This window comes from Manacus vitellinus, unplaced genomic scaffold (genome assembly GCF_001715985.3).
Source record: "Manacus vitellinus isolate BGI_N305 unplaced genomic scaffold, ASM171598v3 scaffold_13_pilon, whole genome shotgun sequence".
NCBI lineage: Eukaryota > Metazoa > Chordata > Aves > Passeriformes > Pipridae > Manacus > Manacus vitellinus.
In genome coordinates this window covers 14,154,604-14,171,988 of record NW_021938999.1, presented here as the reverse complement: position 1 = coordinate 14,171,988, position 17,385 = coordinate 14,154,604, and the positions used below count along the sequence as shown (strand labels likewise).

At 34.2% G+C, this 17,385-nt stretch overlaps 1 protein-coding gene across 1 annotated transcript in view; it reads left to right on the top strand.

Moving 5' to 3' along the window:
- CACNA2D1 (calcium voltage-gated channel auxiliary subunit alpha2delta 1) overlaps positions 1-17,385 on the top strand; it is a 375,571-nt gene that overhangs the window by 244,062 nt on the left and 114,124 nt on the right. The window contains exon 7 of the mRNA XM_018068109.2: positions 11,782-11,913. Within this exon, the coding sequence (XP_017923598.2) occupies positions 11,782-11,913 (132 nt within the window). The remainder of the gene's footprint in view (positions 1-11,781; positions 11,914-17,385) is intronic.

Sequence of the window (17,385 nt, the reverse complement as noted above, 5' to 3'; positions counted from 1 at the left end):
TGACATCATAAACTGAATTTTGTTCAACAGCTCTACATACATCAGTCGATGTTCTAATTGTTGGATGATGCTCTGAAAAAATCCATGAAGTAATTTGTTTACATATGACATGAGTTTACAGCTGTAAAATGCTATCCAGATGTTGACTCATAAACAATACAGAAACCATGTACATCATAAAGCTGGTTTTGTACCATGGTGTCAGATTATGTGAAGAAATAATTCAAAAGACCTTTGAGACATTAAAGACTCTTGAAGTTTTTTACTGAATCTGACATTGACATTAAGGATAAAAAATTATTCGCGTTCCATAGTTGAGAAAGATACTTAGTAAGATTATGATACACCAAAGATTTTCCTGAAAGTCAGTATTAGAATAAAAGTTAAAAGCAGGTACATCAAATTGATTTAACAGCAACACCTTCAATATTGGTACATCAGTTTCCATAAGCCAGAGTCCCGGCTCTGGTTTCTTTATTATGGGTGATGTCTCATTTTCTAAGCCATTATTATATTCATAAAACATTTAGAGGAATTGACTAAAGTAAAATTTAACTGTTGTGTAGAGTGTTCTTGCATAATTAAAGTGCCTTAATTTTGCTTTTGGACTGCTAGTTGTAATGGTGGAATGGAAATAATTATAAAATCAAGGTCACGTTTTCAGATTAGACACTGGAATAACATATCAGTAGCTTTAGTGAAAATATGTCCACTTGTAACAAGTGGGAAACTGGCCATTAGCCTACAGAATATATGTATCAAGGAAGCAGTTTTTTTTCAGATGAGAAGCTCTATTGTTAAATGTGTTACTGGTTGTTTCTTTGTCCATAAAAAATATATGTTTTGTTTGTTTTCCTCTTGCTCAGGCCCATCTTGTTAAATAAATTGGGTGTTGTCTCCTTGCAGTTATAGCAGAAAATATTGCTATAGTTGGATCCAAATACATCTACTGCTACAGATAAAACTAGGGTAATGAAAATTGTGAGGTGACATTGTGCTTGAGACATGATGACACTCTTGAGTATGAAGCTAAGTGTTGCCAGTTGACTGGGAACTTCTTTGTCACTGGAAAGCAAGTCGCTCTCACTCTCAGCTACCTAATTTATTTGACCACCATTGCCTCGTGAGAGCTGGATCTGTCTGTATTAGTATTTTAGTTCGGAGCAGAAATGCCCTTTAGAAGAAAACAGCTTGGCCCAAGTTACTGCAGTTGACATTGCTGAGCCATCTCAGAGAGTGGCAGCTGGATTCCCCTCCAATGCAGCTAAACCAACCCTCTTACAGTGCCCCTGGCCTGCATCTGCTGTTAATGGGCACTCAGGCTACAGCGCAGGTTAGATGGAGCAGAAAATAAAATCTCCAAATCCTGGATAATATAAATGTCACATTCCCAACAGCAACTGTACACACCTGCTTCCACTGCACTGCACTTCTGGCTGATACAGGTGAAGGCAGTGAAACCAATAAGATGTTAGAAAAGCAAAGTCATGAGTTTCTCTCAAGAAATTTTCTACTGCTTTGTACAGTACTGGGGGGGGTGGTGGTTTGTTTTTTTTTTTCCCTGAAAGTTACATGAAAAAAAAAAAACACTAGGTCTTTCCTTCTAATTTTTTGAAACAGTTGTTGCAGATTGGAGCATTATTTCCCTGGAGTACATCCTGGACTAATGCAGATCATCAGAGCACAGTGGGATTTAGCTGGTGCTAAGCTGCTGGCATTCAGTTTTGCTTCCTTCATTTATCAAATATAAAAGTTAAATATGTATGGAAATGCCTATAAGAATGGGGCTGAAGTCTATTGTATTTCACTATGTGATGTGACTCCCCTGCCTTATTTTAAATACAGGTTTATATTCTTATATCCTCATCCTTATCCTAGGAAATATGGTACTCTGTATCCTTATTCCCTGACTTTAGTTGAAAGTAGCTGTTTAAATTCCTTATACCATATGACTTAGGAGTTTTTTACTGATTTGATTCCAGTGGCATTTTTTCACTCTACAGAAATTGCTCCAGCTGTGTCTGTATTTTCTTAATACATTGATCTCTTCCTATTATTGAGAGTCGTCTATATAGAAGCTCTTAGAAACTCAAAGTCAGCAGCTTCTCTCGTTTTAAAAGCTTTGTTTATGCATATTTACTCATTCAGGAAGGATAATGGACCTTAGTTAAATATATGAGGTTAAAGTAACTAAAATTTAGTACACTTTAAACCATTAGGGTAAATATTTATAAGAAGATAAAATTTCTTTTTAAACAGTAAGGTAGATGTAAGATAAGATGTCTTTCTTCATCCCATTTCAGTTTTCTGCAAGTTTACTGCCTTTTTCTGTTGTTTTATAATCACAAAGTAAATTAAAAACAAGGAGACCTTCAGCAAGCAAATGATTGTAAAAAAAAAACTATTCCTGTCTGGACATTGTAGAACAAAGAGCTGCTATACTGAGTGATTAAAGCAATGAATAGAGAAAATTCAGATGAATCCTAAGAGACTACTCATGACATGGAAGCAGACAAAAACAGCTACAAAGAAGCTTAATTTTATTGCATTCTCAAAGATCCTTTTGAGTTTTATATTATTTCAAAGGCATTTTGAGTCTTATGAAGTGATTTATAAGGATTTTTTTTCCTTTTGCTTAAAAAATCTAAAGCAATAAGTCTCAACTCCTAATATTATGATCTGCTTATTGCATTAGACTGCCAAAATACTATGTAAAGAGAGAGTGGCTGAACACTGCAGGGTTATAGTGTTCTGAAAATTAAGGATGAAATCAGTTCCCTGGGCAGTAAAATTTTTGTCATTAACGTCAGGGAGGCCAGGATTCACGCCAAGAATGAAACTCGGCTTGGCGTCTCAGAACAGGACTGTTCTGGGAACAGTCTGTAAGTCTGTATATCCTTCCTCATAGATTAAATACTATAGATGAAATAAAAATATTTTTCCTCTTGTAAAGATACAGGGAAAGTCTTTAAAGAAAGAAATAGCAATGTCTTCAGAGAGAAAAGAACCTCTGTTTATACAGGCGGCAAGCTTTCAACTTTCACATTTCTACTCCCCTATAGCCCTATGATCTTTAAGCGAGAGGAGTTTTATTTATGTTCCTTCTATATAATCTGGAAAACAACACCAAATTGCAGTTAATTAACAATTGATATATAATACCTATGATGTTGCTAGGCCAAAGAAAAATAACTTCTATTCTGATTTTATGTTCCGCCTATAAGGCAGGATAACACAGTTGCACATGGTACAGATGTTTCACCTGTAGGAGAGAGGAGACTTTTTCCTTGGGTAGTTGAATTTCAGAAAATATCAATCCACTTCCTCTTTGGACCAACCTTTGGCCAAAAACAATGACCAAAAAAACAATAAAAGGAATTTTTGTGGAAATTTCATTATTTGTAATTCAAAAGACTCAGGTGATAAAACAGCTGTCTCATCATCATTTTTCTCACATTTCCTGCTTGTGTATTGTATTTCCCCTCACGCACACTTGGTGTGTCTTGGATTTCTATTGCCAGAAATATATTTAGATAGATTTAACCAGTCTTCTATTCCTTAATATTTAATTTATAGGGGGATTAGATTAAAATTCCTTAATCAAATCCACTATATTACTTCAGTATTTCTTAAAATATGTGTGTTTTCCATGTATTATTTATATAATCTACATAAAATATTTTATAATACGAAATTATTAATAATTAATAAAATATTTTATGTATGCAGCATGCATATGTATGTGCTCATTTATAAATATATCTACATTTAATATAAATATTCATAGTTTATTTGAAAACATTTAATACTCATTAATTAAAGATTAATAGGAACATTGGGTTTACTCCCAATTCTTGTGCTACCATTAACTCTGTATAAAAGTGCATTGTTTGTGTTTACTAAATTTAAGCTTCTAAACAGACCTTTTCTTTATTTGTAACAGTGGGTGATCTATCAGAGCAGAGCAGCTCCAAATCCAGTTCTTAATCTAACTAGACCATGTCATTCTGTTCATAAACCAATCAAGCTCCATCCTAAAAGCTCTGGGCTCCTTGCTGGTGTCTCCTAGTAGAAGACCATTCTAGGACCCTCTACTCTAGAAGAGATCTTCTAATTGCCTGCTCTTATTTATTCATAAATAGTTTATACCTATTTGTTATTGGGCTAGTGCCATCCTTACTCTTACATACTTTTTCAGGGGTGGGATTGCTTTCTGACTGACTCATTCTTTTAGGTTGTGTTACTGAACCTCTCTCTGCTTTCAGAAGACAGATTTTCTGTTCTTCACAGCTCTCTTTCTGTACATTTTCAGCACTTTGTCCACCTGCTGTTCATCTCCTTGGCATAATGGAAAAAACAACTTACAGAATGTGTCAAGTGATCTTTGTTTTATTTTACTAACGTATTTCTATTTTTCCTGGAGGTGTGTGTGCTTTCCAGTTTGCCTTGGCTGGGGAGAGGATAGGAGGGAATGTTGTTGATGGACATTATGCACTTTGTAAGAAAAATTTTAAGAATTTTTATTAGACAATCTACATAAAACCAGCATGGGATAGCATCCATTTCTGCAATAACTGTTTTCAGACTACAATAAATATGAAATATAATGGAAAAGAGCAAAATAGTTAAAAAAAAAGCAGAAAGCATGAGGTAAAAGAGAATATTTTTGTGTTAGTTGTTGTGTTCCTAGTCCTTTTTCTTCTCACTTAACACATCTATTTCTTAGGATTTACTGATCTTGTAAGGTTGTCTAGTGATTAGAAAATTATTGAAATGGTGGTACTCTGGCAAACTGAAGACAGAGTTTAATAAATTATACCACAACAGCATTTTCTGAAAGTCTTTTGATTGGTTTTGTTTGGTTTCGTTAACACCTAATTAATTTTTTTATAGAAAGAAGTCTTCATTAAAGATCAAGCATATCTCTATAGTAAGTTTAATTTGAGTGTCACTATGATATCCTTTGAAATGCTAACAAAAATTAGAGCAAAGTGAAGGAAGATGAGTTAATATGTGAAATACAGCCATATTTTTAAGTGGGTGTTTTTTGGTATTTAATTCCAGATACTTCCATAAAAATAAAACGTACTCATCTCTTTGGGGTTTTTGTTGTGGCTTCGTTTTTGGTTTTTTGGTTTTGTTTTTTTTTTAAAGAAGGAATTATTTCCAAATACAGGCCTTGCTTTGAACTAATCTGTAAAACCAGTAATAAAAAGTCTAACAATAAAATAATAATAAAGATTCAGCATGTGCTGTAATTTAAAAAAAATTATTCTGTTTTTCATTTTACTTAGATTCTTACACTGTGTGTAGCCTTACAAAATCTGAAAAGTCCTCTAGAACCACTCTAATCAACAGCATCTTTCATGTTTTTTTCTTGCCATCTTCCCAGAAAATAGCCCTACAGTACTGTATGGTTGTTTACATCAGATATTAGTTCATTCTGGAATATATCCTGGTATATTTTGATATAAGAGGAAGCAAGGCAACATCGTGTAAGATGTACAGAAATGCTGTTATCAGCAATGGGTTGCAGTACATATAATGAGCATCGTTTTTTGTAGAGATAAACAACTTGTTGAAAGATTACGGGTGTGTAGTGAAGAGTCTGTTACTCTGCATTGTACTGGCTCTTCTTTTGTTGAGCTATAATAGAAGCTTAATTCCATCTTCTGTTCTTGACATTTTTATTCTCATTTCCTTCTCCTGGGCGTTACTTATTTTAATGAGATTTTACTGTGCTTCTCTAGCTATCAGCATGTGGCAGCTAAGCCAGGCAGCAGACAACGTATGGCATTGCCAATTAATTTACTTGATTTGACACAGACACAACAGTATTCAAGACTTCAGTGACTTCTCCAGAGAATTATTTATAGAAGTGTCTGGGACATAATGTCAAATAACTAATGGGGAGTGGAGAAATTGTTCATTTCAAGAAAAAAAAGTACATGACATTTTATCATTTGTGGTTTTAATTGCAAGTGTAAAATATTTATAGAACTTGAAATAATTTCACTTAACTATTGCTTCATATGCTAAAAATTGCATTTTAATTCTTTGGTTTTATGCACCATTAAATGCATGTTACCTGAACAGTTCTGATTATCTAGTAAGTTTAAATTATGTTATACTAAGAAATAGAAATGCTGCTTTCAAAGCAAGATTTTGTAACTAATTTGAAGATATGCAATATGCACAAGATCCAGCAGAGCATCTTGCAAAGTAACACCCTATCCATTTGGAAATGCCATTATGTAATAGCTATTGTTAAATTTTAAGGCTTATTTTTGCTTTTCCTCCCTTGCTTTGAATGAAAAACAGTACTTTTCCTTTACATTTATGTAATCTTGTTGTGATAAAAATTAACAGAATCTAAATGAGAGGTTGGATAAAACATTCTCCAGTTCCCTTAGCTTTCAAAATTTTCCTATTACTCTCTTTAACTGGTTTCTAATAATCTGTGAATTTTTTTTTGAATGACTGTTTTGAGTTGGACTCTTTCCTATGGTTTTCTCTGGAAAACCTAAATATCTAAATTTGAGTTTCTGCGGCCACATCAAGGAGCAGTGACCTTTGAGACAATGTTCACTTTGGAACCACTATAATCTTTCCTTTGCTCTGGTATTTTAGCTTTCCATGAAAGAAGTGTTTGGCTTAAAACATGCAACAAAATTTGAAGGGTCAAAGTTCAAGTTAGTACTGGAATAATTCTTCAAATTACTATATTTGAGAATTATGTAGGAAATGCATATGTATGTGTGTATATACACATGTATATATATATATATATATATACATATACACATACATATATATAAGCCAGTGTAAAAATCTAATTAAAAGTACCTTGAAATAAAAAGTGCATCCTTTCTTAGTCTGATGGAAGAGAAGATGGGGATACAACATTCCAGTGACAGTTGAAAGTGAGTAAAAATCTGTGTAATTTAACATAAACTGGAAGGAATGTAATCTTTAAAAAATTACTGAAACACACGAGTCGTAAAGAAGACTACTTTATACCTTCAGTAGATTTTCTCTGTTGTCTAATAAGCATGGCTACAGGTGGAAACGTCTGTGTCTGCACACACATATGCAAAAATATACACTTGCAAAAGTATTATCCCTCTGTGCTCACTTTTAAATACCATAATATTTGATGGTGAATGTATATTTAATTCATAACAATAACTACTCAGTGTTATCTTTAAAGAAATCAATGAGTCAACTTCATTAAGCAGAATATGGACGGTAATACATTTCACACATTAAAAGAAGATTAATGAACTGCTGAGGAGCTCCCTTCTGTTTTCCCCAGTGTATGTGTAGCTACTGCAACAGGGAACAGCAGCTCTCATATTTTCAGATATAGGAAATAGCTTTCAGGCTTTTCAAATAAAGTTGTATTCTGTCTTGTATGCAGGCCAGGGCCTATACATTGAATAAATCATCAGAAGTGTATTCCAGTTCTTTTAAAGAGAGCACAGTAGTGCTCTCTATTTTTTATTGATTGCATTTTGCAGGGGAAAATTGAATCCATTTCTTGTCAAGGCCCCTAAACCTCATATCATAAAGAAGAAAGAAAAGGAAAAGATGGATGAAGTTCAGTGGAATTAGCCAGAAAGAATGATGTTTCCTATTGTGTGATGATAAATTTTATTTTTTCATCTTGCCTGTATCAAGTGATAGGTAGCAGCTGAAGTACTTTGAAGTAATAATCTTCAAAGACTTCTTTTACCAGAATTGAAAATAAGTTTATTGGAGAGTTATCTCCAACTAGATTTTCTGCCAATTATCAGTCAAAGGCTCTTTCCTGTATAAAAGTTAACTCAATAGAAAGGCAAGTGTATGTACAGTATCTCAGTATGTGTGCTATAGTACCTTTAAACATTTTATTTTAGTAAAATGCATTTTTTTAATAACAGAAAATAAATTCTCATTAAATTCATGAAGTCAATATAAATTATCTTTCAAATTAGGATATTCTAACAGATGCTATGGTCTCTCCTATGAGCTAATGAAAGTAGCACTGCATTGATTTTTATGTGCAAATTAAGAATCAGGATATTTTATAAGGAACCATTTGAAGAATATTTTTGTGCTGATTATGGCTGGTTTTGCTTTATTTTCTTTGAAAGTTTCAAATCCATTTCTGTAGGCTTTAAACCAGAACTCAGAGGTATTGGCTGAAATTGCCAATTACCAGATGTATTGCATTCAAATAAAAAAAAAAAAAAAAAAAAAAAAGAGGATTTGATTTATAGCTGGCTTTTTGAAGTGCAGGGTGTGTGTTTTAGCAGAAGGAAAACATTAATAGAACTTGTGGGAAAACACTTAGAAAAATAAATTATTAAAACTGAAATTCCCAGCACCCTTTTCCTCATTTACTGATTAATGGATTAGTTAACACAAATGTGGATACATTCGTTATCAAGTATACTTTAAGATAGAATGAATAAAAAACCCCAAAACGACAACAAAAAAAAACCTGAATGAAGTGAGCTACTTTGAATTGCAAATCGCAAATTGCTGCAGGAATGATTGTTTTAATGATCATGCGATCAGCTATTTGTGTATCAGTCCCACCAAATAAACTCTGTCTTTGTTCTAAGTACAAATTTTTAATGAGAAAGTGAATTAAGAGGAAGGTGATATATGTTGAACCTTACATGTGTGCTGTTATATATAGTTTGTTAGTGAAATGAGACTCAGGCACTTACTGCAAATTTCTGGAGTTCAGGAAGATCTGTTTCTGCAGTGTCTGAGAACAGATATATTACATACTGTTATCAGCCTTTTCTCAGATTTATTTCATCTTACTTCTGTTAAGATGTTCTGTTCTTTTGCTTTTCTTGCATTCCAAATAATTTATTTTTTTTTAATTCCAGCATCATGTGTTGGATTGTTTGCGGGGTTTTTTTTCCCTTACTACAAGCTCTTGGATTTTTTGAGTCTGTTGCAATTGTCTCTGGGAGAAAGTTATAGAGGAGGAGGACGGGGAAAGTGGGACATAAATAATATTATAAAACTCTTGACTCTTGACTATAAAACGTCACTTGCCCACAAATATTGTAAACAAGGTCTAGTAATCTTTATCTCTTACTTTATAGCTAATCTCAACAAGTCTAATAAATTGCTGAAATTTTCAATTTCAATATATAGATTAAGACATTCAGTATTTATTTATTTTACTGTTTATAGATTGTCTCCTTAATGTCTCTTTTTTTTATATGTGTGTATTTTAGGTATATACTTCTGTATGTATGACTCTGTGTGTACAGAGGTGTCTGTAACATAGGTTCAGATATATACATTCATATATATTTTTGCAACACATTTTGGGTGATATTGCACAGACACTCTGCAACAGTATTCTTAAATGTATAGTAAGATGTTTAATATATCTTCAGTGGACATAGTTTATTCATTAATAAGCTTGCAGCTTGAGGGAAATCCTCTTTTTAGAAATATTGAATCACATTTTGTATGAGATTTTTTTTTTCCATGGAATGCACAGTCACCAATTTAGAAAAGCATTTATTGGCATGATTAACTTTAAATTAAAAAAAAAAAGAATTTTTCAAGGGTATCAGTGTCCTGACCAGAGTCATAAAGTCAATGATAGATCTGGGGACAGAATCTGCAGCAGTTTGAACTCATGTCACAAGACCAAAGAAATACACTGATTTATGCTGTTATGGGGCTTGGGAATTCATAGTGAACCCTGAAACATAAATGCTTTTCAATGAGCAAAGAGGTAACAATTAATGTCTCCCATGTGCCTTAACTAAGTGTCCTGAGCTACAGTGCTCATAGGCTTCCAGTGGGCCAAGTACTCTGTCCATTGGATAGGGAAACAGTAACATGAAAAGAAATAAAAGCTGAAAATTTCTTATCTAAGTAAATGACAGAGCTTCTAATGACTTCATGGAGCCACCTCTGGAAATAAGATCTAACACAAAGTCAAGTTTAGAAAGTCTGTACATAATGCTTAATTACACAGTAGGTCAAACAGGATCTAAAAAAGATAAGAACCATCTTAAAATTATAATTAACATCTCATGGTGCCTCAGGGAATTGTTTTTCTTTCTTAAGTAAATGTATATTTATTTATAATTATCTAATTGACAAAGAGACAGGTATATAGTACAAGCTTATTGCTTACAGGAAATCTCAAGAGTTGGAAATTTAATTTGATATTGCTATAAAAAGCTGTCTCTTGAGAGAGTAATACCTTAAAACTACTTAAAAAAAAAACCAAACCTTTCTGCAAAACACATGGTGTAGCAATTTTCTCCTTAACCTTTAAAAACAAGCCTATAAAATTTAATGCTGTGATCTCATTTCTTTAGTACCTGTTAACAGCCTCACTTTGTAAGTGGGCTGTCAACTCTTAACTTTAATTCCATCCTTATTGTTTCTTTTTTTCCCTGGTAGCAGGGGGATAGAAAGTAGACCTACATACCAAATTTTGCACAGTGATGCCACTCAGGCCCCAGCTGCTTTTATTTCAGCTTGACTTGCCCATTTGCAAGAGAAGGAAATACACAGATATTTCCTGTGTGCAATACCATAGTGTGAGCAGGATCTGCATGAGTGTTAACTTTCATAGGATTTATATCTACATCTTTAACTATTTCCAAAAGGTTTTTTTTTTTCTCCCTTCTAGGTCCCTTTCCACTCTTGGCTTGCTGATCTAGGTGTTTCAATTTAAGAAACGTTACTTAAGGCAATGCAAAAGAAAAAGTTAGTGACTAAACCAACAAAAAGCCTTTGCTTTTCATACTTAGCTGTATATTTGCTATTGCCTAAAATTATTATGATTTTTTGGGAAGGAAATTAAATAAATATTTACAACTGATTAAATGAGGTGAAAAACATGATTTATCATATCGTAAGATGTTTTGTATCACAATAAAATTTCTGACTATAGCCCATGGACAATTACTGTAGCAGTGTTCATCAATTTTAAAGTTTCCCAATGCATTTCTTTCTTAAAAAGTCATAGAACATATTAATATACCATATATTTGGTAGATTATATAAACTATTTGATGGATTATAACAAGCATTGGAACAGGACAACTCTATGAATGTAAGTTTCTGTGTAACTGGCCACACAGTGTTTAACTGAAACATGAATTTCCTTGCACTTCAAGTTCTTTATGGAACTGACCCAACTCATAAAGGTTATCTTACTGTAAGGGCCCACACCTATGAATTAAGATCTGCTTAACATGTGATAATGAGCACTACTGTGTATGCAGCCTCACCTTAGTATTACAATCCAAATAACTCATCAATGTCTTTTTCCCATGTAATCCTTTACAGAATCCATTTGGAAAGGGACATCTTTGTTACCCTTATGAGAGGTATATACCTACTTTTGTTAACGTCATTCTAGTTGTTCTTATTGCAGTGTGCTGTAATTAGTAAGAATCAACTTTATATGCTTGCGTATTTCTATAAATGATCGTTTATGATCTTTATCCCTATGATTGGGAAGTGCAACCAGAGTGACATCTTAGAAACAAAGTATTTGTAGAAGATATTGGCTGTGCAAATAATTCAAGAATCACTGCATACAAATAATGCAATGGGAAGAAAGCAGCATGAGGAATTTAAAGAAAATTCCCAAGGAAAGGAAGTGTGTTTCTTTAAATTTATTTTCTGGGTTAGTTAAATGTAATTGCTTTCTGCAATAGTCCAGTTTTCTTTTTGGAGTCATTGCTTCTTGTGCTAGGAAGTGACTTTCTAATAACAAATATGTTTTGTCTTTGGCAGCAACCATAGTGTTAAATGAACTCAACTGGACGGCAGCATTGGATGATGTGTTCAAGAGGAACAGAGAAGAAGACCCCACTTTACTATGGCAGGTTTTTGGCAGTGCAACTGGCCTCGCAAGGTATTACCCAGGTAACTGAAGTCACCTTAACAACTGTCCTATGCCATATATTGTCCTAAAAATATTCTAAATTATTTACAAACAATAAAACATAACTAAGAATTGCTTTCTTACATAGATGCAGTTTCTGTATATCAGAATTAACTTAAGGACTTTGAAATTAATCTAGCATAAAGCTAGCGTGAGGGGGAAGAAACTGGGAGTGAGATATGTAACTATATTCTTTTTCAGTAAGAGGAAGAGAAGATTATGTCCTTTGAAACACTGAAGAGTCAAATTTTATTTTTGTATTGTTTCCATATGTTGTGTAAATAATCAGTTGAATATTTGCCAGTGAGATTTTTGCACCTTTCTAGTTTTGAAAATAGGGACCCGGGGACTAGGCATATAATCATATGTGATGAAAATATGAATGCACCGTGCTATGTTTATGTCCCTCAAAATTCGTGATCTCTGACATGTTCATCTTTGGTGGTAGAGCTAAGGTCAATGAATGCAACTTGGTTTCTTCAACCAACATCTGTTCCACCTGTCAAAGAATCTCATCACTGGATCACATGAATTAATTTAAATAGATGCATATTTTACTTAATTTCAATCATCAGTAGCCCTAATTTGATTTTGGTTGTGTGATAACTAATGGAAAGACTTAGCCTATGTATGTTTTATGGCAAGGCCTCTGCTGCTGCTGTTCTTGTTAAGTGACGCTGTTATCAATGACAGTCCACTATATGCAAGACAATTGTGTGCACCATCTTGACTCATGCCTACAACTGCCTAGGGAAGAATTTTGAGATCCTATCTCTTCTGTATATACAAGATTGTTTGTGTTTGTGAAGGTGAAGGGGATTATTCTAAAGCTGTTACTGTATCATTAGCACAACTGCTAGCACAGGCAGAGAGACTGCCTCAGGCTATTTTACATGAACAATATTTCATAGCACTCGAATCCTGTTTGTTTTGTCATGCTGGATGATCATGAAATAAATACAGTGAGATTTTGTTGCAGAAAAAAATAATATTGAAAATGATAATTTCATATTTCTTTTGTTTTCCAAGTGTTCTGTTTCAATGCTTTTCAGATCTCTTAGTGCTGTATTTGGGGTCAGCATTTGTCACTGCTTGCTATGTGATGTTTTTCAAGTGTTGAAAAAGAAGTGTTTCTTAAATGCATCTCTGTGCCAATCTCTAGGAAATTAATTTTCAAGTGTAAGATTATCTCATAGATTGAAAAATATATTCTTATGTCTAGCTAACCTGTCTACTCCAGTTCAACAACACAACACAGGAGCCTCAGAATCTCTATGTATTCTTCCTTAGAGAACCTCTATAAAATGGGAGAAGCTTGTTTTCCCTGTTTTGCGGATGAATATGTTGCTTGTAGATATTCCACCTAAACATAAATTTAAATTTTGTATAAAACTCAGATCCTTACACATCCTGCTTATTCCACAGCTAGTTATTTGAGTCTTTTTTAGCAGTCCAGTCCTGTCAGAATATGACTTCATAAATTTCTGGGTAATTCCCCAGTTCTTAAGTTCTACACACACAGACAAGTGTAGATCATTCTGATACTCCTTAGTTTATATAGTGTGTTGTTTTGTGCAGCTGCTTCCCTATTTCTTCCATTTGTTGCTTGAACTTTGATACGGTGAATATTCTGAGTTGGAAGTACCCATGAGGATCATCGAGTCCAACTCTTATGCGAATGGCCAGTGAGGGGATTAAACCCACAACCCTGGTGTTGTTAACACTGTGCTCTAACCAACTGAGCTAATTTCAGGGTCAACCCTCTGTGTTAGATTTTTAGAGTAGGTCTTTATGCAATGTTGTCTATGTTTCTCTTTTTGTAAACTTTTTTTTTTTGCACTTTGTTGACACAGAGAAATGATCTGGAAATTAATTCAAGTTTCATATACTAAAATACTAAGTACTTTTCACATTTTCATAATACTAAATGATATTATAAATTGTAAAACATTGCTTTATTATATTGGCCCATGGTAAACCTTCTTCAAAGTGATGAATTTTTCCATAGTGATGATATTTGTAAAAGAATTTGGAAATATCAAAAGCCAAAATTAAAATACATAGATTAGTCTGCTCATTATTATCTGAAACATATCCATCTTGTCCTACCTCCTTTATTAAAAAAAATAAATATGTTTTTTCATACCTCTAAGCTCACAGTTTTTGTGGACTAATGTTTGGTGATATCCCACTACCTTGAGTCATGGGCTAGATGTCTGTCCTAAGGAGGCTCCTGGGCTGTCTTGGTCCCCATAGTAACCAGCAGCATGAAGGGATCTTTCTGGGAGCAACCCCATGGGTGGAAAGTATGTGTGACATATCATAGCTTGTTTATATTTTATATATCTCATTGCTTCCTGTCTATATTCTATTTTTGTACTGTTGTACACTCCACTAGCATAACGTACATGATTACATATGATTTTTCAGCTGTGCTTTATCTGTTTCTTTAGTAAATTTGAGTTTCCTTGTCTCTATCAAGAGGACAAGACAGCTTCCTTCTGACTATCACCTAGGCTGACATATCTGGCAGTTTCTTCCCTCAGACCTTGTTATTTATACACTATAATAAATGGTATTAGGCTTAAATACAATAGTAATTAAATGCAATTGAATAAGAATAGGAAACTATTTTACTAAAATAGCTAACAGCATTGGGTAGAGGAAATAATGGTACCAAAATATTGGCTTCCTTTAATGATACAATTAGTCCATCAAATGTTCTGTATGCAAAATGTCATTTCTTACTGAGTAAAAAAACTCATTCTAAGTGATGTTGCCTTTGTTCTGTTTTCAAGATGAAGAAAGTATGTAATCTAGGCAGGCAAAACAGATGTAGGAAGATATATTGACGCACATACAAAGTATTAGAAATATACACATTACCACACATATATGTTCATATTTGCAGTGATGGCAGAACCAGTGCCAGGCAAGTTTTACTTACAAGATGCCCCAATGGAAACTTTAGAGACTGCATCAAGGTCAACTGTCTCTTTGCATTACTTCATTTTATTTATTAACTGTTTTTCCCTAGAATTTAATCAGTTCAGCTCTCATTATCAAACATCAAGACACACATGACAGAGAAGAGCCAAAGATTTAAGATTCCTCCATGGGCCTCAAACATTTTTTTTTTCACCACTTCTGGTTAGTGTTTTAATCAGCTTGATTTTAGGAGTCAGTATGAGTTTACTCATACTGCACTTTTTCTTCCTTAAGTTATTTATGAAAGCGTGTCTTACCTAAAATATTTTAAAATATTAGGTTACTTAGTATCAACATTTTCATTAGTTTCAATGGCAGCATATTTGTGAAGAGAAGTGCTAAACTCTGTTACTGTACTGGCAACCATCCATTTTGATATGAAGACACCAAGAGCAATTTTGAGATTTCTATTATATATTCTATGAGCTCTGAGCACCTCAAGAGTAAGTAAACAGAACTTTAATAAATGAACTCAAGAGAATAAGCTTATAAAGTGAATGGAACTTTTAAGAAGGATGTAATATATGCTCATTCTTTTGTTTAAAGTTATATATCACAAATTGGTGTTTCATTCAAGAGAGGGTTTCAGCATTTTAAGAATACATTGTCCTTTTTACATACATTTATGGAGTAGTATCAGAATCAAGACAGGAATCTCTATCTTTATGTGATAAAGATACTGATAAAATCCTTAGTTTAAAAGGGAAGTGTTAAAGAGGAAGGACAGATGACCTGAAGGGAATATAGAGGCACTGTCCAAGGATGTAGAAACATGGTTAGAAAAGCCAAAGCCCATTTGGAGTTGAATCTGGTGAGAGATATGAATTACAACAGGAAGAGCTTCTACAGAAACATCAGCAACAAAAGGACTAAGGAAACTATGGACTTGCTGCAGAATGTGGGCCTGCTGCTCCATGGCGGGGCTGGCGACTTGTTGACAAAAAGTATGGAAAAGGTTGAGGTACTCATTATCTTCTTTACCTCAGTCCTTACTTGTAAGACCAGCCCTCACTAATCACAAGCCTGGGGCAATCATAACTTGCTTCACTCTTGTGACCAGCGACGGGACTTGAGGAAATGGCATAAAATTGAGTCAGGGGAGGTTTAGGTGAGATATTAGGAAAAGTTTTTTCACCCAGAGCCTGGTTGAGCACTGGAATAGGCTCCTCAAGGAAGTAGTCAAAGGACCAAGCCTGTCTGAGTTGAAGAAGGATTTGGACAATGCTCTCAGGCACATAGTGTGATTCTTGGAGTGTCCTGTGTAGGACTCAATAGTCCTTGTGGATCCCTTCCAACTCAGCACATTCTGTGATTCTGCAGAAGTTCTTCTGACCTGATGGCGTGGACCCCTGAGTATTGAGGGGACTGGTGGGTATCATTGCAAGATTATCCTTGATAATCATTTAAAATCCACTTTGGATTTATGTGCCTTTTACCAGATGCACACTGTCTTTTGGTTTGTTTGTTGGTGTTTGTTTTTTTTTTTGTAAAACTGAGATCCTCAGTAAAGAATGCATTTTGGGGTTTTTTTGACTGCAAACAGCATACATTTATTTGCAGTTAAATATGATATAGGAGGCTTTCTAGTTATAGTAATAAATATACTAAGAAAATTTGGCTTCGCAGGCTTACTCAAATGAAAACACAGTCTTGATTTAGATGAATGTGTAGCAAAAACCCTGTTTGGTCAGCAGTACTGACTCAAATCTCTCAGGGAAGTATACTAAATGATGATTTTCCCAAGGGTAATACTAGAAAGAGTAGTACTGACGTGGATACTGGTAGTACTGACAGTCTCAGATTTCAGTTAGTGAGTTTTATATATCCATAACAGTAGCATGATGGTGCATGAGGAGATTCAGCGCCTTTTGTGAAGAAATGCTGAACGTAGGCTCATTGTGACAATATTTGGTCTGCAGTGACTTGAAGGGGGGAATGTGCCATGTTTGGTCAAGATCTAAAAAGTTGAGGCAATTCATAGCAAAAATAAAACCGAAAAAGAAATACTATCCTGTCCTCAGATGTTCCAAATCTTCCCACTTCCATCTGGAGATTTAAAAGGGCCGATGGGAAATTCCACTGAAAACTTGCTTTCACAATATGGTATGTCTGGCAAAAGGTATGTCTTCCTCTGCCCCAAAGTGCTGCATAGATGTGGGATTTTTCTCTGTTGTATTTATGGAGTTTTTTGTTGGGGGCTTTTTCATAAAGGAGAAAGCAGAGCCCAACCTGCAGCTCCATAACCCTTCTCTTACCACATAACCTAGACACACAAACCTGTCATCTTCATTTGACCTTACCTGTATTAGAGAAGAATTCTTTAAGCATATCTGAACATGTCTTAATCACGTATACATGTCTTTCTTAAGTTCATCTGCTCCCTCAGCTTTAAAGGTGTATCTGTATTATTAAACAGGACTAGTCGACTAGTCAGAGTTTTATTAGAATCCTTTAGACAGCCCCAC